Source organism: Panthera onca, chromosome D4 (genome assembly GCF_046562875.1).
Source record: "Panthera onca isolate mPanOnc1 chromosome D4, mPanOnc1 haplotype 2, whole genome shotgun sequence".
Taxonomy (NCBI): Eukaryota; Metazoa; Chordata; class Mammalia; order Carnivora; family Felidae; genus Panthera; species Panthera onca.
This window is the reverse complement of record NC_138351.1, coordinates 94,470,607-94,490,337: the sequence shown is the minus strand read 5'-3', so window position 1 is coordinate 94,490,337 and position 19,731 is coordinate 94,470,607. Positions and strand designations below refer to the sequence as shown.

The 19,731-nt window shown below is 66.7% G+C and overlaps 5 protein-coding genes and 1 long non-coding RNA gene across 12 annotated transcripts; 2 read left to right on the top strand and 4 right to left on the bottom strand.

The window, feature by feature from the left end:
- Positions 1 to 1,269: 1,269 nt before the first annotated feature.
- Positions 1,270 to 8,188, bottom strand: SLC34A3 (solute carrier family 34 member 3). 6 transcript variants are annotated; one of them, XM_060608120.3, is made up of 13 exons: positions 8,093 to 8,188; positions 5,818 to 5,940; positions 5,453 to 5,542; positions 4,847 to 4,975; positions 4,613 to 4,756; positions 4,426 to 4,537; positions 4,161 to 4,356; positions 3,879 to 3,968; positions 3,695 to 3,782; positions 3,445 to 3,612; positions 3,246 to 3,362; positions 3,035 to 3,159; positions 1,270 to 1,797 (listed from the first exon to the last, which is right to left on the bottom strand). In XM_060608120.3, the coding sequence occupies exons 2-13, from the start codon at positions 5,900 to 5,902 to the stop codon at positions 1,333 to 1,335; spliced, it is 1,809 nt and encodes a 602-aa protein (XP_060464103.1). In that variant the 5' UTR covers positions 5,903 to 5,940; positions 8,093 to 8,188; the 3' UTR covers positions 1,270 to 1,332. The 6 variants fall into 6 exon arrangements, with proteins under 6 accessions (XP_060464103.1, XP_060464100.1, XP_060464098.1 ...); XM_060608117.3 differs by lacking the exon at positions 8,093 to 8,188 and adding an exon at positions 6,642 to 6,817 and having other exon boundaries at positions 3,885 to 3,968; positions 5,818 to 5,943; XM_060608115.3 differs by lacking the exon at positions 8,093 to 8,188 and adding an exon at positions 6,642 to 6,816 and having other exon boundaries at positions 5,818 to 5,943.
- On the top strand, positions 6,703 to 11,461 carry LOC145713072 (uncharacterized). The gene is made up of 3 exons (XR_014136011.1): positions 6,703 to 6,955; positions 8,110 to 8,249; positions 9,563 to 11,461. It is a non-coding gene; the product is annotated as an uncharacterized LOC145713072 (long non-coding RNA).
- Positions 7,996 to 9,555, bottom strand: RNF224 (ring finger protein 224). The gene is made up of 2 exons (XM_060608131.3): positions 9,183 to 9,555; positions 7,996 to 8,897 (listed from the first exon to the last, which is right to left on the bottom strand). The coding sequence occupies exon 2, from the start codon at positions 8,894 to 8,896 to the stop codon at positions 8,432 to 8,434; it is 465 nt and encodes a 154-aa protein (XP_060464114.1). The 5' UTR covers position 8,897; positions 9,183 to 9,555; the 3' UTR covers positions 7,996 to 8,431.
- CYSRT1 (cysteine rich tail 1) lies at positions 11,333 to 12,928 on the bottom strand. Of its 2 annotated transcripts, none has more exons than XM_060608129.3 (3): positions 12,698 to 12,928; positions 12,142 to 12,197; positions 11,333 to 11,855 (listed from the first exon to the last, which is right to left on the bottom strand). In XM_060608129.3, the coding sequence occupies exons 1-3, from the start codon at positions 12,823 to 12,825 to the stop codon at positions 11,431 to 11,433; spliced, it is 609 nt and encodes a 202-aa protein (XP_060464112.1). In that variant the 5' UTR covers positions 12,826 to 12,928; the 3' UTR covers positions 11,333 to 11,430. The 2 variants fall into 2 exon arrangements, with proteins under 2 accessions (XP_060464112.1, XP_078292327.1); XM_078436201.2 differs by having other exon boundaries at positions 12,142 to 12,433; positions 12,698 to 12,792.
- A 1,995-nt stretch (positions 12,929 to 14,923) lies between these two features.
- On the top strand, positions 14,924 to 16,918 carry RNF208 (ring finger protein 208). Its single transcript, XM_060608128.3, has 2 exons — positions 14,924 to 15,189; positions 15,403 to 16,918. The coding sequence occupies exon 2, from the start codon at positions 15,956 to 15,958 to the stop codon at positions 16,751 to 16,753; it is 798 nt and encodes a 265-aa protein (XP_060464111.3). The 5' UTR covers positions 14,924 to 15,189; positions 15,403 to 15,955; the 3' UTR covers positions 16,754 to 16,918.
- Positions 16,919 to 17,029: 111 nt separating this feature from the next.
- On the bottom strand, positions 17,030 to 19,538 carry LOC132663845 (ring finger protein-like; the record flags this gene model as incomplete). The annotated part of the gene is made up of 1 exon (XM_060610414.3): positions 17,030 to 19,538. A coding segment is annotated over one exon (1,251 nt), but the record flags the coding sequence as incomplete, so codon positions are not given.
- Positions 19,539 to 19,731: the final 193 nt, after the last annotated feature.

The window sequence follows — 19,731 nt, the reverse complement described above, 5'->3', positions numbered from 1 at the left end:
AGGGGACCGAGAGCTGAGAGGACATGGGGAGGGCTGGGAGTTCTGAGGGGGAGTGGAAAGGCGGGACCAAGGGCAAGAAGTGACCCGGGACTCCTCAGGCCTCCTCTTCGTGGCCATTCAGACCTCTTCCCACACTGGGTCCCGGTAGGCAGACCCAGAGGGCCTGGGAAAGAGGTGCCTCCCCCAACGGGCAGCATTCCCTGGACAAGGAGGAGGTGATGACCACAGCAGCATACTAAGAACTGGGCAACCCAGGCCCCTGCCCAGGGTCATCTCCACTTCTGATGGAGGTGGGCATGTGCCCCTCGACGCGTGAGTTCTGGGCGACAGATGTAATTCTACCTAAGAAGCTTTCGTTGTTTTGGGCAGGGGTGGGGAGGTGAGAGAGGTGCTGTAGGAAGCCCTGGGATGGGAGCAGGGAGGCCCTGACTCCCTGGAGTCAGCTTACTGGCTGGCAGGCAGACAAGCCTTACAGGGCGGAAGTGGGCCGCGCCCCTGCCGCAGGGAGGGGCAGGGGCAAGCCGGAGCCCGGGTGGGGGGTGCACCCTCAGGTGGGTGGACGTCGCTCAGCCTCGCCCCCTCACCTGAACTTCGCCCACCTCACGGCCGAGGGGCTTGGGGAGGCGTGGGCTCCAGGTGCAGGTGGCTCTAGGGGCAGGACCTGCTTCCTGGGAGGTGCCGAGTGCCTGCTCTGCTGGGCCCAAGACAGCCCTGTGTCTCACCCGGACACTGCCCTGCACCCCACCCATCTGAGAGAGAGGGACAGGGGCAGCCTGGGGCCTCCTGGTCCTCACACTGCCCTCCTCGCTCCCTGTGCGTCTGCGGGACCCGTGGGGCTGGCCCTCGGAGAGGTTGCCCACGCCTGGCTCCCAGGCCACGTCCTCTGCGGTCAGGGGGGAATGGGAGACGGCTGCTCCTCCCCCCTGCACCCATGGGGAAGGGCCCCGGACACGTCCAGCCTCCTCAGAGCACAGGTTCTTGCTGAGGGATGTCTCCACCTCCAGAGTGGCAGCCGCTCGGCCCTTTCTTTCCCCGGAGGCTCAGGAGAGAAATGGTTACGGCCTGGGGTTCGGGGGCCAGCTGCGTGCCCACACCCACATGGACTTGCAGTGGGTCCCGAGTGTCGGCTGGGGGACAGCTGGCGCTTGTCCACCTCCATGTCCCCCGGGAGCCAGCTCAGGGGCCGTCCCCAGGGCGGGGAGTGAAGACCACTCACACCTGGGTCATAGCCGTGTTTATTTGGAAAGAAGCCAAGCTAGGTGGCTCGGAAGTCTCCTGCTACTAGGATCCCCCAGGGCACCCATAAGTCCACGAAGTGGGGGTGCCCACCCTTCACAGCTGCTGGGAGGCCAGGACCTCAGGGTTCTCGTAGCAGTGGGCCTCCTTGGCAGCGGCCGCAGGGGGGCTGCAGACCCTGCAGGGGCAGCAGCGGCCCACCAGGCGGTCCCAGGGCTCCAGAGAATGGAGCCAGAGCGGCAGCCAGGACCAGGACCGCAGACGGCGTGGCAGCCAGGCTGGCCGGTGCCGCTGCAGGACATTGACCAGGATGACGAGGAGTACCAGCCCCACCAGGGGTCCTCCGACTGCAGCCAGCACCGTGCTCCCTGCCAGGGAGAGCCCGAAGGCGGCCAGCGGCAGCAGCAGGAAGCTGAGCAGCAGATAGGCGATGGCCACCCAGCGGTATTTGGCGGTCACGTCCCCGAAGCGTTTGGCCAGCGGGATGGGCAGCCGCAGGACAGGCACCACGTACCACAGCAGGATGCCAGCCAGATTGAAAAAGAAGTGGATGAGGGCGACCTAGAGGGCCGGGGGGGGCAGGCAGGGGCTGGGAGCCTGGGCCTGGCACACAGGTCCCCCTAGGCTACCCAGGACGCCAGCTCCTCCTCCTCCTCCCCACCCCCAACCTAAAGGGTACTAAATCCAGAGCCCGATAGAGGTCCACTTGTTGGCCCGGAAGGGCCACCCAGGGGGACAGGTTCCGGCCAGGTGTGGGTGCACTCCTCAGGTTCGCCTCCTCTCCCCCACACACACTTAGGGAGCCCAGTCCAGCATCCCAGTGTGGCGACTACGCCACCAATGACCACATGGATCTGGCCCTCCCCTGGGCTCTGGCCTGGCTCCTGTGGGGAGGAGGTGCAGGGCCACACGTGCAGGGAACGTAGTCCCCTCCAGGGGCTGCTGGACTTGAGGAGTCGGTGTGAAAGGTGCAGTCTGGAGGGCTTCCTGGAGGAGGTGGACCAGGGCCCTGCACCGAGAGGATCCGAGTGGACAGAGCAGAGGTAAAAATGCAGGTGGATGGCGGGGAGGGCTGGGGCTCATCTCCTGGTGGGCAGAAGATCTATCTGGGCTTTCAGGAGCTGTGCCTGTCTGGGCATTGGGGCAGAGCCAGTGGTGGACGGAAACTCGAGCCAGGGCAGTGGGCCAAAGAAGGGGTGACTTAGAGATGGAATCGGCAGGACTAAATGTGACTGGGTGTGGGGCACGGAGCTAGGGGACTGGGGGAGGCATCCTGGAGGCAGAATTGCGGTCGTGTGCAACAACAACTTGAAGCACCTGGCACAGGTGAGGCGGGGTTTTGGCAGAAAGAGGGCATGTTGTCGGGTTTAGATGGTAGGGGAGGGGGGTGCATCCCGGAGGAGGTGGAATAGAGGGGCTTAAGGCCCCCCAGGACCAGGATGCCTTGAAGGAGCACAGCCAGCAGCATGGGGTTGGGAGTGGAGCACGAGGATTCCTCGAGGGAGGCTGGGCAGGGGCTGCCAGAAAGGAAGAGAAGGCACCCAAGACCACGTGATCCTTGAAATGACGCGGGCCCGGGGGAGCAAGAGCGGGGCTGGGGCTCGGAGGGACGTCCACGGGATCCCTAGGGTTTGAGGGGGTGGGGCTGTGGGTCCGACCCAGCAGCCGGAGATGGGTCCCAGGAGAGCTTGGGCGGTGGCCAGCCTGGCGGCGGGGTTGGACAGGAGGGAGCTGAGTCCAAGGGGGAAGCTCCAGGCCTGGGTTCCGAGGGGGCCGGGGAGGGGGGCGAGGGTGGTACCTGGAGGGCGCTGAGCAGCATGTCCGCGGGACTGGCCAGGGCGGCCAGCAGGGCTGTGGTGGTCGTGCCGATATTGGAGCCCAGGAAGAGGGGGTATGCGCGCTCCAGGCTGATCACCCCGACCCCTGGGGGAACCGGTGGGGGGAGTCACCGCCGGGCCTGAGCCCTCGCGCCTAGGGCCCAGGGCCCAGGGCCGGCCCGCTGCACTCACCCATGAGCGGCACAACGGCCGCCGTGAAGACACTGCTGCTCTGGAGCACGAAGGTCAGGCCGGCGCCCACCAGGATGGCCAGGTAGCCGCTGAGCCAGCTGAAGGGGAAGGGGAAGTCTGCAGGGTGGGGGGAACGGGGTCACCCCCCGCCCGGCCGCCGGCCCCGCCCCCACCCCCGTACCCCCATTCCGGGCCGCACCAGCATTGATGACCTTCCTCACGGCCTGGGCGATGCGGCCGCGCAGCACAGAGTTAAGCAGTTTGACGATGAGGACGAGGCAGGTGCAGAGCAGGAGCAGGGAGGCGGCCAGCAGGATGAAGCCCACGGCCAGGTCCGTGAGCGTGGTCCCCACGAACAGGTGGTGGCCTGGGGGCAGGGCGGGGTTGGTGAACTACCGGGGGGGGGGGGGCGGGGGGCGGGGGCGGGGCCGGAGGGGGCGGGGCCTCACAGGGCAGCAGCTCCACCGCAGCCGTTCCGTTCCTCTCAGGGCAGGGGCCGGAGGCCGCCGCTCCACAGTCGCTGCTGTTCCCCGAGGTCTGGGGAGGCGAGGCAGGGCAGGCTCAGGACCGGCTCAGAGCCGGCGGGACCGAGTAATTCGGCAGGTCAGAGATCAGGGGTCAGAGGCACCTCACCATCACCTCCCTGGTGCCGCACCATTGCTTAATGAGGCTGCTGTTGGTGGCGTTGCCCGTGGCACTGCTTGCAATCGCATCAGTGTCCAGCTGGGGGAGAGAGGCGTTGTGACCGGGTACTGGACCCGCTCGCCTGGACTCACGCCCACAGCCCGGCTCGTTCCGCCCTCTGTTCCCCCCACCCAGTGCAGGGCCCAGGACGGAGGCTGGGGCTCCCCCCCCCACCCCCACTCCCCGCATTCCGGGGCCCGAGGGGCCGCCCGAGGGCAGCACTTTCCTCACCTGCACAATGAGGTGTGTGAGAGGCTGCGTTAGCACCTTGAGGATGTCGGGCGCGTGCCCCCCAGGCTGCAGGCTGGTGGCGCCCAGAGTCAGGGCGCTGAGCCTCTCCAGCAGGGCTAGGGCGCTCTCCAGTGGCAGCAAGATCAGCACCGTGAGCCAGTTGAAGATGCCGTGAACAGCTGAGCCGCCAAAGGCCCTGGGATGGTCGGTGGCCTCAGCGGTGGCCTGGCTTGCGGCCCCCGACCCTCCCGAGCTCCCAACTCACCTCCGAAACTCATCTCGGTCCCCTGACTGTGCCATTGAGACCAGGGTGCTGGTGATGGACGTGCCCACGTTGACGCCCATGATGATGGGCACACACGCCTGGACGGTCAGCACTGTGGGGGTGCTGCATCAACCTCCCGTACCCTGCCCAGCCACCACCGTCCCGGGAGGAGAGGGGGTGCACTCACATTTGGAGGCCACCATGCTGACCACAATGGAGGAAGACGTGCTGGAGCTCTGGACGAGAACTGTGACCAGCACGCCGATGACCAGTCCAGCCACAGGGTTGGACAGCACCACGTTTTCCTTAAAGATGTCTCCAGTCACCTTGCCTGTGTCCAGAGAGCGGCGTCCTGAAGCTGTGCACGACAGGCCGCCCGCACACTGCCCCCCACCCCCCACACCTCACCCCCGTCACTCACTGCTCAGCAGCTGGAAGGCGGAGCTGAGGATGTCCAGGGAGCAGATGAAGAGGTAGAGGCTGCCCAGGAGTCCACAAGCCTTGAGGAAGCCAGTGGCCACCCAGAGCACCCTGCCGGCCACGCTGAGCTCTAAGAACACAGGACAGGGCTGTCCCCGGTGCCAGCCCCTGCCCAGCCCTGCCCTGCCCATGATGCCTCCCAGGCCACTTCCTCCTGTCTCCCTCCAGAGCAGGGCCAGGGCCCGCGTTCCTTGTGTCTTCACAGGGCAGGCCTGGGTCTGCCTCCTTGTCCCCCAAGGCAGGGTCTGGGTCCCCTCTCTGTTCCTTGGCAGGATGGCCAAGCAGACTACTCCTGGGACCTCCCAGAAGCCTACTGGCCGGCAGGAGGAGGGGCAGGCTGGGTCAGGGTGGCTCTCATCTCCAGACAGGGCAGGCAGCTGATCTGAGGGACAAGGATCCCTGGGGCGGTGGTCTGCATAGTAGGTTTCTATACGGCCCGCTGAGGCAAACCTCCTCCCTGTGCTCTCTCCCTAAGGACCCTCTCCACGCTCAGACCCTGGGGGGTCAGAGCCCCATTTGGCCTGTTACCCAACACCTCAAGACCTACCTTTCCAGGACTGGCCAGTGTCCTTCAGCTGAGGGAGGGCCCAGGGGTCCATTTTCCCCTCTTCCAAGACTGGGGCAGAACCGGAGGTCCCTGCAGGAGCCAAGGTGAGGTAGGGCCAAGGACACCCCAGGTGGGGGGCCAGAGGGGGTGAAGGGGACTGTGGCATAGGGGCTTGGGGTAAGAGAGAGGAAAGGGGGCCTCCAGCTTGTCTGTCCCTGACTGGAATTGTCATGAGTCCCCATGGGCTCTCCAGGAGATAGGCAGGAGGCCCGCCCACCCCTCCACTTGCACAGAGCAATGGGTCAGGGGCTAAGTGGATAGGCAGAGAGGCAGGCTGAGGCCTGGTCCCTTGGGGCTCTTGGTACCTGCATTTCCCAGGCTCCGGTCCACCAGGCCAACTGTGTCCAGAGTAAGGGGGGGGACCTGGCCACCCGTGAGGGAATTCGGCATGGATTTCTGGCAGGGATAGACCAGGCCCAGGCCTGGATCTGCTGGGGGCGGGGAAAGCAGGTCAGATACATAGCCTCCCCCTGCCCCGCCAGGTCCTGGGGTCCTCTAACCTGAGATCTGTCTTCCCTCCCCCCCCCCCCCCCCCCCGCCTTGCCGACTTCCTGCTTCGTCTATCTATGGGGGATGGCTATAGTGACCTCAGGCAGCTGTCAGGAGAGCCCAGTCCCGTTTCGGGGGCAGAGTCGAGGGGACCCTGGCTCCCTGGCTCCCTCGCTGGTCCTGGCTGGAAGAAGACTTGGTGGGTGGCCCAGGGCACAGGGTGCCGGGTGCCGGAAGTGGCTAGGAGCTGGGAACCCAGGGACCTCTCCTATCAGGTGTCATCAGGGACGCTGCAGATGGTCCCAGCTTAGACTTTGGCATTTGATACCAGACCGTGACGTCTCTGCTTGATAAGGGCCCCACCCCCAGTGATGGGGGCAGGGCAAGGGGCTTGGGTGCCCCCACCTCGCCTCAAGTCTCCTCTCTTCAGCCCTCTGGGTCTGGATCCCCCGTCTAGTCGTCTACCCCATCTCCCTCCCAGGCCCCAGGGTCCAGGTGCTGGGGAGCTTTCTGTCACCCTCCCTCCTGTCTCTTGTCCTCAGCTCGGGAGGCTCAGGGTGGGGCCTGAGCCCTGGGCCGGGAGGTCACCAGCCCTTGTCTCGATGTCCCTGGGCCCCCACCTGGTTCTGGAAGCTCCTACCTGTGAGGGTAGTGAGGGGGCACCTGCGGGGAGGAAACACAGGGCGGGAGCAGCTGCCGGTCAAAGATCTGCTGGGCGCACACATGACCTGCTGTGTACTGAGCCCCATTAATGTTTACCCAGGAGTTGAGGCTCCCGAGGGGTACCTGTCACAGCCCCAGGTGCCTGCCTTGTCCACGTTGCACTGCTGCCCTATGGCAGGTGCTCTGGGCCCCCAGCCCAGCCCTCTGCGAGTGGGCTTCCTCCCTGGATGGGCCCTGAGCCAGGCCAGGGGTGTTGCAGGGCTGGGCACAGGCTCTGAGTGCAGGACTGGTGTAAGTAGACCCCTGTGTGGCACGACCAGACGCTGTGTGCCGCCTGCCCTGGGTAGGGCGGGGAAGGGCAGGGCAAGGGCAGGATGCCGGCACTCTGGCTGGTTGGCCTGGAGGCCCCTTAAGAAGTCTGCCCTGAGCTCTGCAGACCTTACTATGGTGGTCCCTACCCCATCAGAAGAGCGGGAGGGAGGCGCTTGGCACCCACCAGGTGGGGAGGGCCCCAGCCCCTGAAGTCTTCCAGTTCAGACCCAAGTTCAGGGCAGGGCTGGGCCCAGCAGTGCTCCCAGCGGGCCCAGCCTCAGTGGCGGGCAGTAATGGTGGAGGGCACTGCACCTCCATCTGCAAGTTGGGGGTGGGGGCAGGGCCCGTCCCCCAGGCCGCGGTGCTGCCCAGCCCACTGCCTGCCCCGCCTGGACCGGAAGACTCAGCCCATCCTGCTCCCTCCCCGCGGAGAGTCCTGACTGGCGCCGCGGCTTGGGGGTGCCTCTCGGGGTCAGTCCCCTTCCTGCTGCCCCTGCTGGGGCATGCTCCTTCCCCTCCCCCTTGGGCCACGGTGCCCTGGTATAGTTGCTGCCCACCAATCGCTGTGTGCCCGGGGGACTTTGCCCCAGAGAAGGAGGAGGTTTCTGAGTGTCCTCTCAGCAAATTTTCTTGTCCCTCCTCGTCCTGCACCCACTGCCTGGGGCAGGCCCAGCAGTTCCTCCCAGAGGCAGTGTGACAGTGTGACAGCTCCTTTCGGGATGGGGATGGGGATGTTGCAGCCTGACTTGAGGGAATGTCTGTGTCCACAGCCTCCAGAACCTTCTCCGGCCCCTCTGAAGGGTCTGTGTGGTGGCCATTATGAGGCAGACGGAAGCGGGAGCTGAAGGCCAGGAAAAGGCCTAGTGTGGGAGTGGTCCTACTGAGCTGTGCAATCTCGGGCAGGCCCCCAGCCTCTCTGGGCCTAAAGCCAGCCGCGCCCCGGGGCCCGCTCCTTGGACATCTGTCACAGCAGGGACTTTGTGCCCGCAGGGGACCCTGCCGGAACAGTGCCCAACACGTAGCGGGTGCTCAGTGAGCTTTGTTGAATAAATGAACTTCACAGGGATGCTTTGCAAGACAGGGCTGAAGGAGGTGGCTCTCTGCTCTGGCTCCCACCTGTGGGACTTTTTTAGCCAGAGACCCGTGGAGGCGTCCTCTGAGCTGAGTCCAGGCCTGGGTCGGGCTTGCAGGAGACTCTGAGCGCAGCAGCCCTCACCACGCACGCAGTCAGGCCGGCTTGAAGCCCTGGAATCCTGGCCAAGACGGGAAAGAGGTAACCGGCTTCTCAAAGAGCCTCACGGTACCATGGGCACAGCCCCCACACTTAGGCTGCGGTCTGGGGGTGTCCGTGTGGGGCCCCAGGCCGTTCCGGGCTGGTTGCGCGGCAGTCGGAGGTTCCACGACAAGCACGCCGTGGACAGCAGGTCCTCGGCGGGCGGTGGCAGCCGCTGGAACTCAGACCTGGGGACTGTCCAGGGTGTCCCAGCAGAGGCCGCAGCTGCAGCAGCGTCTGGGCTGGGGGAAGTGGGGCTGGGTGCCCAGGGTGGGGCGGAGCCTGGCTGGCTGCTGAGTGACAGCGGTGCTGCCTTTGGGGGGCGCGGGACGCTGGGGCTCCATGCGAGGCGGCTCCCGCTCAGCCCTGACAGCCAGGAAGGCGGCCAGGTCGAGGTCCAGCATGGCCACCCCTCCACGGGGCGTGGGTGTGCTCTGGCGGCACTGCGGGCAGGGGACCCAGCGCTGCTCGTGGGCCACCGTGTCCAGCCGCCGCACGCACGCCTGGCAGAAGGTGTGGCCGCAGTAGAGGCGGCGCGGCAGGTGCCCGGCCAGGTCGTAGGCTGAGTAGCAGATGATGCAGTCACCGCGCCGGGACCCAGTGGCAGTCCCCTCCTCGGAGACCCGGGAGCTCTCTGGCTGCAGCATCCTGGGGGAGGCGAGCAGGGGCGCTGCAGCCCACCCTGCCTGCCTCTGCCGTCGTCTGGCACCGTTTGGGCCCCGACCCCGGGGGTGGGGGGTGGGGGGGGCCTGGGCCTCTGCAGACCTGAGAGGGTGGGCGGTGGCCAGTGGGGCCCCAGACGCCGGGGCCTGGGCCCAGGCTGGGCTCCTGCGGCTGCCGACCGGGCAGCATCCTGTCCCCCTGTTTGGGCCCTCCTGCCCAGCTCCACACCGCCCCACACCCCAGCCTGCCTGAGCCCCAGGCCTCTCTTACCTGCATCCGCTCTCATGGGCGGCTCTGTCCAGAGGATGTCCGGGGCTTGAGGGGGGGACCCAGGCCGCCCTGCGGCTCCCTCGCTGGGGCTCGCATTACTGGCCGAGCGCAGGCGAGGCAGCAGGGAGGCAGGCAGTGGGCTCTCCTTTCAGCCACAAAGCGCTCGCAACTGGATCCACTAGGCACCACCAACCCAGCGGGAGATAAGGTGCCCCCCCAGTCTGCCCTCACCCCCCCCCCCACACCCCTCCACGCCTGGACCCAGCTCCACTAGGCCCCACCCAGGCCCGGCTTCACAGCTCACCATGGTCCTTGTCCCCACCCCGGCCGCCCAGACCCTCTCCCACCCTCCTCTTAATGCTCCCCCCACCTCACACCAGGAAAGCTCTCCGGCCTTGACCTGCGTGTCTCCATCCTTCAGCTCCCAGCTCGAACTCCGCCTCTTCGAGGTAACCTGCTACAACCCTCACGGGCTCCGAGCCCTGAGGGGTCCTGCTCCCCCAAAGCTCAATCATAGTGTGTGTGTCCAAGTTGATTTGTCCCAGCACCTTCCTCCCACCTGGTCTGTCCCCTCCGTCCCCATCATACGGCAGTGGCCGGCCCCGCAAGGTCCCAAGGGGGTGCTCAAGCACAGCTGTGGAGACCCCCCCCACACACACACACAGGGACCACCCAGAACCTCCCTGAGGTGCAGGGCACTGTGGCTAGCCCTGGTCGACCCCATTAGAGGCTACACCCCGCCCCCCCCAGCATCTGCCTGGCCATAGCCCCCAGGCCAGCCCAGTGGCCATGACTGTGGGCACAGCAGAACAGGGTGTGTCAAGAATGGCCAGGATGGGGTCAGGACCCTCGGCACCCTCACTACTCAGCTGGGAGCAAGTCAGAGCCAGAGGAGCTCCTCCTTACTCCTACCACCCTGGCAGTCCACAGTCTCTCTGTCTGGTTGGACAGGTTTCCGGGGCTGGCCTGGGTGGGGTCATCCTCTGGTAGAGGCAGGCCATGGGGCAGGGGCCAGGAAACTGGCACACCGGAGCCCCTGTACAGTCAGGCCAATGACATATCCACCCACACCCAGAGACGGGTCTTGCCCTGTGGCCAGTCACCCTGGGTCGGGGAAGGGCTGGCACCGGGACCCGTCCATCCAGCAAGGCCAGCTCGGCTTCCTCCTCTGGCTGGCCCTGCCTGGCCCTGGAAAGCACAGAGTGCCCAGCGCCGGCCCTACCACTCGCTCCTTGCCCTGGCATCCCAGCCTCCCCTCGGCAGTGAGGTGAGGACAGTGCTAAGCAGCTCAGCTCTCCACTCGTCCCCCGCCCCCCCCCACCCCCAGGCAGGCACATCACCCTGCTCAGACAGAGGGGAGACATGTTCTCCGAGGGGCCTCACCGGCCAGCTCCTTTTCTGTTCACCTCGTCCAGGAGGCCCAGGCCCTGGAGGCTGGACACCAGATGAGCAGCATGGCTTGGGTGCCACACAACAGATGTGCAGGAATGGGACATTTCACGGGGAACCAGAAAAACACCCCGGCCGAGGTAGGGCCGTGACTCACAGGTGGGCAGGGCTCGGTCCTGGCTGCCTGGGCCCCCGCTCCGAGAAACTTGCCAGTGCTGGCCCCACCCGCGCAGTCCCGCCAACGTGACCCTCCTCCTAGAGGCCTTTCTTAGGGCTCCACCCCCCTGGCTCCAAACACCACACCCTCCTATCGTCTGACCCACTGGCTGACCTCTCAGGCTCGGCCTCAGCCCTAGGGAACACAAGACAGCTCGAACCCAGGCCCATCTGGGCCAGGGCAGGGGACACACTCCCACCCCTTCTGTCCAGCCTCTGGGCGGACCGGAGACCTGCAGCACAGGTTAGGATGTCATCAGTGGCTTCCCCACCCCTGAATGTACCACAGAGGCTTGAGGTCGGTGGTTGTGTCCAGCCCGGGACCCACTTCAAGGGGGCAGCAGCAGAGAAGAGTCACCAGAACAAAGGTCACTCTGATTTATTGCCGGGGCTGCGGGCCCTGAGGGAGGTGGTCAAGGGTGTCCCCAGGGCTGCCATTACAGCCAGTGCCCAGGGCTCTGTTTCAAGGGGCCGGAGCTGGGCTGTTGGCCTCTGTGGCGGGTAGATACTCCTATCCAGGGTGGAAAGTGGCCACCTCCCACGACAATGGTCCAGTGGCTGCCCCAAACATGTGGGCACCGCTGTGGCTGCCTGAGCCATGTTGGGGTCCTGCGGGAGGCCCCTCGGCCCGGCAGGGGCTGGGCTAGGAGATGACGCAGCAGCAGCTGTGGCAGCGGCAGAAGCGAGGGCAGTGGCAGCAGGAACAGCAGGGACAGCAGCAGCAGTGGTGGGCGATGTCATCCCCGCGCCCGATGGGTGGCAGGCCAGCGTAGGTCAGTCCTGCCGGGCGCTGCCCACCGCTGTAGGGGTTGCAGGGCTGCTGCCAGCTCTGCTGGCCCTGGACCCGGGTGGTCCCCTTGGCCCCCTTGCTCCCTGGAGCCTCCTCGGAGGGCTGCAAGAGCCCGGTGGGCTCCGAGGTGCAGGATCCCACAGGCAGAGGCTGGGACCCCCAGGAAGGAGGAGCCGTCTCCAGCCGCTGCCCCAGATCAGGCCGCAGGTGAGCCCGAGGGATGCTGACATGAGCATACGGGTTCTTGACGACCATCTCATGTGGGTCCATGGCCCAGCCTGGCGGGGGCAGGCAGAGGAGACAGTATCAGCTCAGCGGAGGGGCAGAGCTGCAGCCCAAGAGAGTGCCCAACCCGCAAAGGGCCAGGCTGTGGAGACACCAGGGTGTACAAGGCTTATGTGTCGTGTGGGTGCGCATGGGAGTGAGCTGGGTGTGAGGGCCGAGGTCTCCCAGCTGCCCTCCTTGCGTGGCAGTGGGGGATGGGGTGGGGAGGCTGGGAGATGCAGCTGTGCCGTCCCCGTGGCCGAGCCCCAGTTCAGGGAAGCCCCTCAGCCCAGGACCCACCTGCAGTGCTGATGGCAGCGGTGTCCCCTCTCGTCCTGTGGGCCAGGTCCCAGTGCCTGTGAGGCAGGCAACTGGCAGCTGCCTTTTCCCTCCTGGGGAGGGGCGGGGCCGTGGGGCGGAGCTCAAAGATGGGGTTCCCAAGATCCCAGGAGGCCCCAGCTCTCCCAGCACAGCAGCCACCCACCCTTCCTTCTCAGGTGGGTGGTGGCCCAGCCTGGGCTCCGAGGGGCACGGCCAGCCTGGGTGACTCAGCCTCCATGCATCTGAGGCACGTCGTCATCCCTCCCAGGACCTGCAGCTCGCCAGGAAGGAGGGCAGGAGGTGAGCCTGAAGTCAGCCTCAGCTCCCAGGCCTGCGGTGGGCTGGGGAACCCCAGCCATCACTCGCCTACCTCAGGGCCCCTGTTTTGAGGCAGAGGGCAGAGGTCCTCGCTTCAACCAACAGCCTCTGCCTGGCAGACAGGGGCTAAGATGTCTGAGAGCACAGACTGCTCTGAGGTTTATAGGTTTCTAACTGATAAAAAATGTTTTATTTACACACCTTTGCTAAAACTGACCTTACAATTGGCGACGACAGGGGCTTCATTCGCAAGTGTTGTTTGTAGCTCATTTCTGAAAATGCAGCTTCTCTTGGCGCGCTCAGGGACCACCAGCTCCCCACCCCACCAGCGTCTCCCACTTTCATCTGTTAAGTTGGCAGGTAGCACCTGCCACACAGGGTCGCCGTGTGTGTGCGTGTGTGTGTGCGTGTGTGTGTCTGTGTGTGACGGGATGACGATGGATGTGAGTACTTGGGTCTGGGCCTGGCACTGGTGATCTTCACCCCTCGGAGCGATTAGGGCAGTAGGGTGGGTCAAGGATCTGCGCCCCCAGTCTTTGGTGCCCAACGGAGCCCCCAGGAAGGGCGGGATCAAATCAGAGGTGGCCCAGAAGCCAGCGTGACCGGGGTGGCCTGCATGAGGCCAGTCAGACCGGTCCGGACACGAATTCCACCTTTGCGGCACCGGGTGTGGAGGGAAGCGGGCCCCGAGCCCCTCGGACTTCGCAGGTGTACGACAGACGCTCACTGCGCAGGCTCTAGAAGCCCCACCCACTGCCCCTACAGACTCCGCCCCTTGCTGCGAGGCGGAGGCTGGCGCATGCGTGAAACAGGCCTAGGGTGGCCGGTGGGAACTTTATTCCCCAGAAGCCTCCGCGTTCCAAGGTTTCTCTAAAGACCCGGTTCGGGGTCTGCTTGCTCCGGACGGTCCAGGACACGGCCTAGGCCGCTCAGCTCTGACCGCCGGAGCTCCGGAGGCGCGGATTTGGGCGGGCTCGGGAGGTGGGCCTGAGGGGGCGGGACCTCACTCCAGGGGCGGGGCCTCGGGGCAAGGGGTGGGGCTTGGTGGCTGGTGCCTCCTTGGGTGCTCGCCCAGCGGGCGGGTGGGAAGCTGAGCAGCCCCGGAGGGAGGCCGAGGCTGGGCGCCTAGCCCTCTCCTGACCGGGGCTCTCTCAGTTGTCCATCTTAACCAGAGCCCATAAGGCTCTCGCTGCCCATCCCGTCAGGCACCTGCTCATTTGCACACCTCCCACACCCGCTCTCCATAAATGGCTTTGGAAACAGAGCAGCGAAGTCGGGCCCCATGGGACAGCTACGCTGCTCCAGTCTGTTTTGCCCGCGTGGGCTTCGTCACCAGGAACAGCGACCTCTCTGAAGGAGCGGGGCAAGGCCCATAGCCAGGTGCAGTTCGGCCTGGACAGAGCAGAGGGGCTGTGGCCAGAAGAGGCTGAGACTGTCCAGGGTCAGGCACAGGGCCCAGTGCTGGTCACTGGAGTGCTAGCCTGCCACGTGGTAGCTGGGTTAGGTCAGGGGGTGGCACTGTGCAGGTCCCCGGCAGCTGTGGTCCCCTGCCCAGTAGTTGCCAACACGTCCTCTGTCCTTTCTTTCACCTGAGGGTTCCCCACAGGCAGAGAGAGGGTAGACACCAGGGAATCAGGGAAGCCCGGCTTGAGGAAACAGAAAGGAATGGGGCCTCCATGCTGGGTGGGGTCAGGTTAGCACACAAATACGTGACAGCAGGGCACGTGCTGACCTGATGGGATGCCGGAAAGGGCCACCCCACCCTGGGCGGGTGCGTGTCCTCGTGGGTTGCCCCACTGGCCTGTCCAGCTGTCTGTCGGACCTTCCGCATACCCCTCACCCTGTCCAGCTGTCCATGAGTCCTGTCCTTGGACCCTTCTCCCAACGACTGTCCCCCTCTCCATCCACTCCTCTGCTAGCTTGCTTGCCCACACCTACTCAGCCTCATGGTCACATCATCCTCTTTGAGCCTGTCAGCGTTGAGCACAACCTGGTTACACTTGTGAGCCAGAGGCATGCCTACTGGGGGCACAGTGGAAGGACAGCAGTGACGCTGACTCTCGGGCGGGGGGGGGGGGGCACACGGCAGTCCTGGGCGGGGGGAGGCTATGGGAACCAGCTTTGCTGAGACCCCCCAGTCTGCTCCTCTTGTCTTCTTCCCTCTGGCATTATGAAGTCTCGGCTTCGAAAAGCAGGATTTGCCTTCTAGAATTGGGGGTGGGGGTGCTCGACTAGGACCCAGGGTCGGTCAAGCAGGACTGGGGTGGGAGTACTGGAAAGGGGTGTCGCGGGGGTCCCGATTCATACGCGGCCCGCAGGGAAGGGCAACCCCGGGAACGGGCACCAGGCCCGCGGCGATGGAGGGGCGGCTGAGACTGGCCCCGCCCCGCGGACCCCGCGCGGGTCCCCAGACGGGGGGTGGCGCTGCGGGCGCGGGCGGGAGCCGCGCGCACTGCGGTCCCCGCGCCTCCGCCGCAGAGCGCGCCACGCTCCGCACGCACCTGCCGCCGCGCCGCGCTGCCCGGAGCCCCGCGCCCCGCGCCCCGAGCCCCGCGCCCCTGGGAGCCGCCGTGCCGCGCCATCGCCCGAGGTCGCCGCCGGAGCCGCTGGAGCCGCCGGGCCGAGGCGCGGGCGTCGCATCCGGGCCTGCCTTTGAGACAACCTCTGCGGCGGCGGCGCGCGCGGCCCGGGGACGCCAGGCTGGGGCAGGTGAGCTCGGGTGGGGCGGGGCGGGACGGCCGCGGGGTCGCGACTCGCCTCCCCTTCCCACCCGGGCAGGGGTTGGGCCTTGGGGGCGGGGGCTGGGGAGGGGGCTGGGTCCCAAGTCCAGCGAGGGTGAGGGTCAGAGGTCGGGAGCCCTGTCTTTTGTGCGGGGTGAGGGTGGGCCCTGGGCGCTGCCCTCACGCTGTCTCTCACCTGCAGCTCGGGCCTGGTCCAGGCCTCTCTTCTGCTCCCGCCGCCGCCGCCGCCGCCGCCACCGCCGCCGAGCCCGCGGCCTGGGGCCTCCCGCAGCCTGGGCTCAGGCTAGCTGCCTTCCCTGGGCGCCTTGTCCTGGAGCCATGGGTCCCACCTAGCCCCTGCCTGCCCGGATGTCCCTGCTCAGGGACTGCTGACCTCGGCTGCAGGGGGAGCCCCCCCCACGCCCCCTCTCCAGCCTCAGCAGCCAGAGACCCTGGGTGAGCCCCTGGGCCAGACCTGCAGCCCAGGGCAGCCTCCCGTACTCCCCTGCCCCCGCCTCCCTCCTCCTCCCCCACCTCTCCCTCCTCCTCCTCCTAGGACTGGACCGGAGAAGCCACTGTGGCCACTGGGGGGGGACCTGCCCCCCCAGCTCTCGCCGGCCGCCCCCAGGAGTCCTCGGGGCGGCCGGGGTCCCCACCAGGCCTGGCAGGACCAGGATGCTGCTCCCTCTCCTCCTCCCCGGCCTCACCCAACGCCCCCACCCACCCGAACACCCAATCTGATTGGAGACAGCCGGATGCCGGCTGACCCTGGGCCCGAGGTGGGCAGTGGCTGGCCAGGCCTCCTCATGTCCTGCCTGAAGGGCCCCCATGTCATCCTCAAGATGGAGGCCATGAAGATTGTTCACCCTGAGAAGTTCCCCGAGCTGCAGGCGGCTGCCGCTTGCTTCCCACCTGCACCGAGGCCCACCCCTGCTCTGGCACCCAAACGCGCCTGGCCCTCAGACACAGAGATCATCGTCAACCAGGCGTGTGGGGGGGACATGCCCACCTTGGATGGGGCGCCCCGCACCCCTCCGTTGCCACGACGGCCCCGAAAGGGCAGTGTGGAGCTGGGCTTCCCCCGCGTGGCGCCAGCGGACGAGGTCATTGTGAATCAGTATGTGGTGCGGCCCGGCCCTGCCGCCTCGGGGCCCCCCGCCACGGCGGCGCCGGCTTCAGGTGAGCCCCTGGAGTGCCCCACCTGCGGGCACACGTACAACGTCACCCAGCGGCGGCCCCGCGTGCTGTCCTGCCTGCACTCCGTGTGTGAGCAGTGCCTGCAGATTCTCTATGAGTCCTGCCCCAAGTACAAGTTCATCTCCTGTCCCACCTGCCGCCGGGAGACTGTGCTCTTCACGGACTACGGCCTGGCCGCACTAGCCGTCAACACGTCCATTTTGAGCCGCCTGCCACCCGAGGCACTGACCGCCCCCTCCGGGGGCCAGTGGGGGGGCGAGCCGGAGGGCAGCTGCTACCAGACCTTCCGGCAGTACTGCGGGGCCGCGTGCACCTGCCACGTGCGGAACCCGCTGTCCGCCTGCTCCATCATGTAGCACCCGCCCGCTCGCCGCCGCCCGCCAGTCCTCGCTCGCCGCTTCTTCAGGGATCCGGCCCTGCCCTGTCGCCTGTTGACCCCTCCCCCACCACCGCTTCCGGCCCCTCCCCGCGTGGCACCGCCGCCGCAACCAACTCTGCCATTAAAACTCTTTGCCAAAGTTCGCACCTTGTTCCCTGGACTGAAGCCTGCTCTTGCGGCCCGTGCCCAGGGCTGTGGCCCAGACAGGGTCCAGCCTGGAGCCACCAGAGGGAGGCCCAGTGCCTCTTGGGGCCAGCCTGCTCTGCTCGCCAGGGAGGGACCGGGCTGGGCCAGGCATGCCGCTCAGGAGGGCTGGGCCTGGATGTGCACGTGCGTGTGTGCACGTGAATGCCCCGCACGTCTGTGCAGAGCCAGCCTTCTGTGTGTGCCGGTGTGGGCAGAGGTGCAGAATGGGCAAAGGGCAGACACGTCCTCTGCACCGGCCCCTGGATGTGGGGGCAGCTGTGCGGGGGACACCTCAGTCCACCGGGCTCCTGGTGCCCACCAGACCCTCTGAACTTGAATGGGAAGGGCCTTTGGGCCAATCTGAGCCAGGACTGAGACCAAGACTGGCTGAGATCCCGGTGGGGTAGGAGGACTCGGGGGCCTTCTATCTCACACTCCACTACCTGGATTTGGGGAAGAGCCTTTGCAGTGGAGGGGGGGAGGAGGGAAGGGTTGGGGAGAGTCCCCGGATGCCGAAGAAGGGGTAGAGACAGCAAGAACACAGTAACAGTGGTTTCAGGAGCCGCTGCTGTCTATTGAGAGCCATTCCTTGCGCTGGGCACAAGCCCGCGAGGTCGTGCTGTGTTTGTCCTTTAGATAAAGGGCCCAATGACATGAGGTTGCAGGGCACTGGGCCTCAGCTCAGTGCTCCCCAGCTCCAAGGCCTGGCGGGGCCCTTGTTCCTTGCGGTTCGGGCGCCTGGCCGCTCGGGCCGCCCCCTTGGGTCCTGACCCAGCCAGTGAGGGAGCTATTTGTGGCCTGAGCTTGCGAGGCAAGGGCCCCTCCCCTCTGGTGCCCTGTCCTTCAGGGAATACACGCTGGCCCTCATCTGGAACATGACCAGGTGGGGGGGACCTGCACCCAGGGCCCCACTCTCTTCAAGGAGTCACCTCACTACCAGACGTCTCTGTTCACTTTCGTGTCCGCTGTGTCCCTCTTGCAGGCAGGCTGGGCGGGGCAGGGAGACGGGGTGAAGACGGCTGTGTCAGTTTGGGACCCTTCCATCGAGGGGGTGCTTGGGGGGCCCTGGTTGCAGACCTCCTCCAGCACCGCCCTTGGGCATCAGTAGCGTCTGGGCAGCAGGGTAGCTTGAAGTCTCTGGCTCAGTCGGAGGCTGAACACAGGTTCCTGGGTAGCCCTGGCCCCAGGCCTGGTTCTCGATTGAAGGCCAGTGCCCCGCTCAGTCTTGGGTTTTTCAGCTTGGCCATCAGGCCTCAGGGCAAGCCCGGGCCTCCTGGCCCCTCGGCAGCCCTGGTGGCACGGGCGGCAGGTGTGCCGGGCCCCGCTTAGTGGCCAGCGCGGTCCAGCAGCATAAAGAGGAGCCCCAGCAGCATGAGCGGCGTGAAAATGAGCAGCAGCCCCAGCAGCTCAAGGGCCAGCAGGCCCAGCAGCACTAGGCGGCGGGAGCAGGGTCCCCGTTCCCGCAAGGCCCAGAGCCGGGCACCCAGGCAGGGCGGGCAGGGTAGGAAAGGCAGGCAGCCCCGGCCGCCCACGGGTCCTGCCAGGAAGCGGAGCTGGTACCGGTGCTCCAGGGACGCCCAGGGCCCAGGGCCGCGGCGGGCAGGTGCAGGGGGCGTGGGGGGCCGTGGGCCCTGGGGCCCGTCCGCCTGCAGCAGCTCCTTCTGCAGCTGGCAGATCTCCCACTCAAGCATGGGTGTCCTCTGGCGACAGAGCGGGCAGCAGACCCGGCCCAGGTCGGCGCTGGGGGCCGCGACCAGCAGCTGGTGCAGGCAGTCCACACACAGGCCGTGGCCACAGTTCAGCAGTGCCAGGCGGTGCTCGCTGGGCCCGTAGGGCTCCGTGCAGATGGGGCATTCCTCCTGCCCGGGTTCCCCCGCTGGCTCCCCCTCCTCACCCTCCCTTGCTCTCCCAGCCCAGGGGCAGGCTGTGGCTGTGGCCCCCAGGAGGGGTTCACTGTCTCCAGCCCCTGCACCCTGGGTATTCCCACGAACCCTGCCGTCCACCTCTTCATCTGCCAGCCCTGGGTGCGGGGCGGCCAGGCGTTCGGGGCCTGTGGAAGGTGGACGGGGGAGCCCAGCGCTGAGGTCACGGGGGCCATGAGTGGGGGCCCCAGGGCAGGGGTCAGGATGGGTGGGTGGGGTCCCCAGGGTGGTGACGAGGGTGGTTGGGGCCGTGAAGGTCAGTGCGGCCCTCTGGGTGAGGGCAGGGCCCGGCACAGACCTCGAAACTGCCGCAGCCTCGCCCCACCCCGGAAAGTCAACTTCACCTGGGCCCCAGCGCTTGTGCTGGGTCCGGGCAGCTCCTGGGCCCACGGATGCCGTCTTCACGGGATCTGCCCCAGCCAGGACGTGGCCGCCTCGGCCCACCCGTGTGTCGGCAACTGGCGGACAGACAGGCGGACTCCAGGCAGCAGCCTTGTGGGTAGGCGGGAGGGCTCGACTCCTCCTACAGGAATTCCCCTCGGAGCACCGAAGGCCCTTCCCAGGGGCGGGGACAATGGCTGCCCCACCCCCCGCCCCGTTCCCACCGGAGGGACTGCTACTCCCGGGACCGCTACTCCCGGGACTGGCAAGGAATGGTCAATACCCACTTGGCCAGGGCCTCCCCTCACCCTTCCTTCCAGGGCCCGCTTAGGCTGCCCCCTGCTTGTCGGGAGTCCGGGCAGAGCCCATACAGTGTGGGCAAGTAGGACACATCGCAGAGTCAGACCCGGAAAAACTACTGCAGCAAAGACGGCTGAGCTGTGGTGCATTTGTGCTCGCCACGACT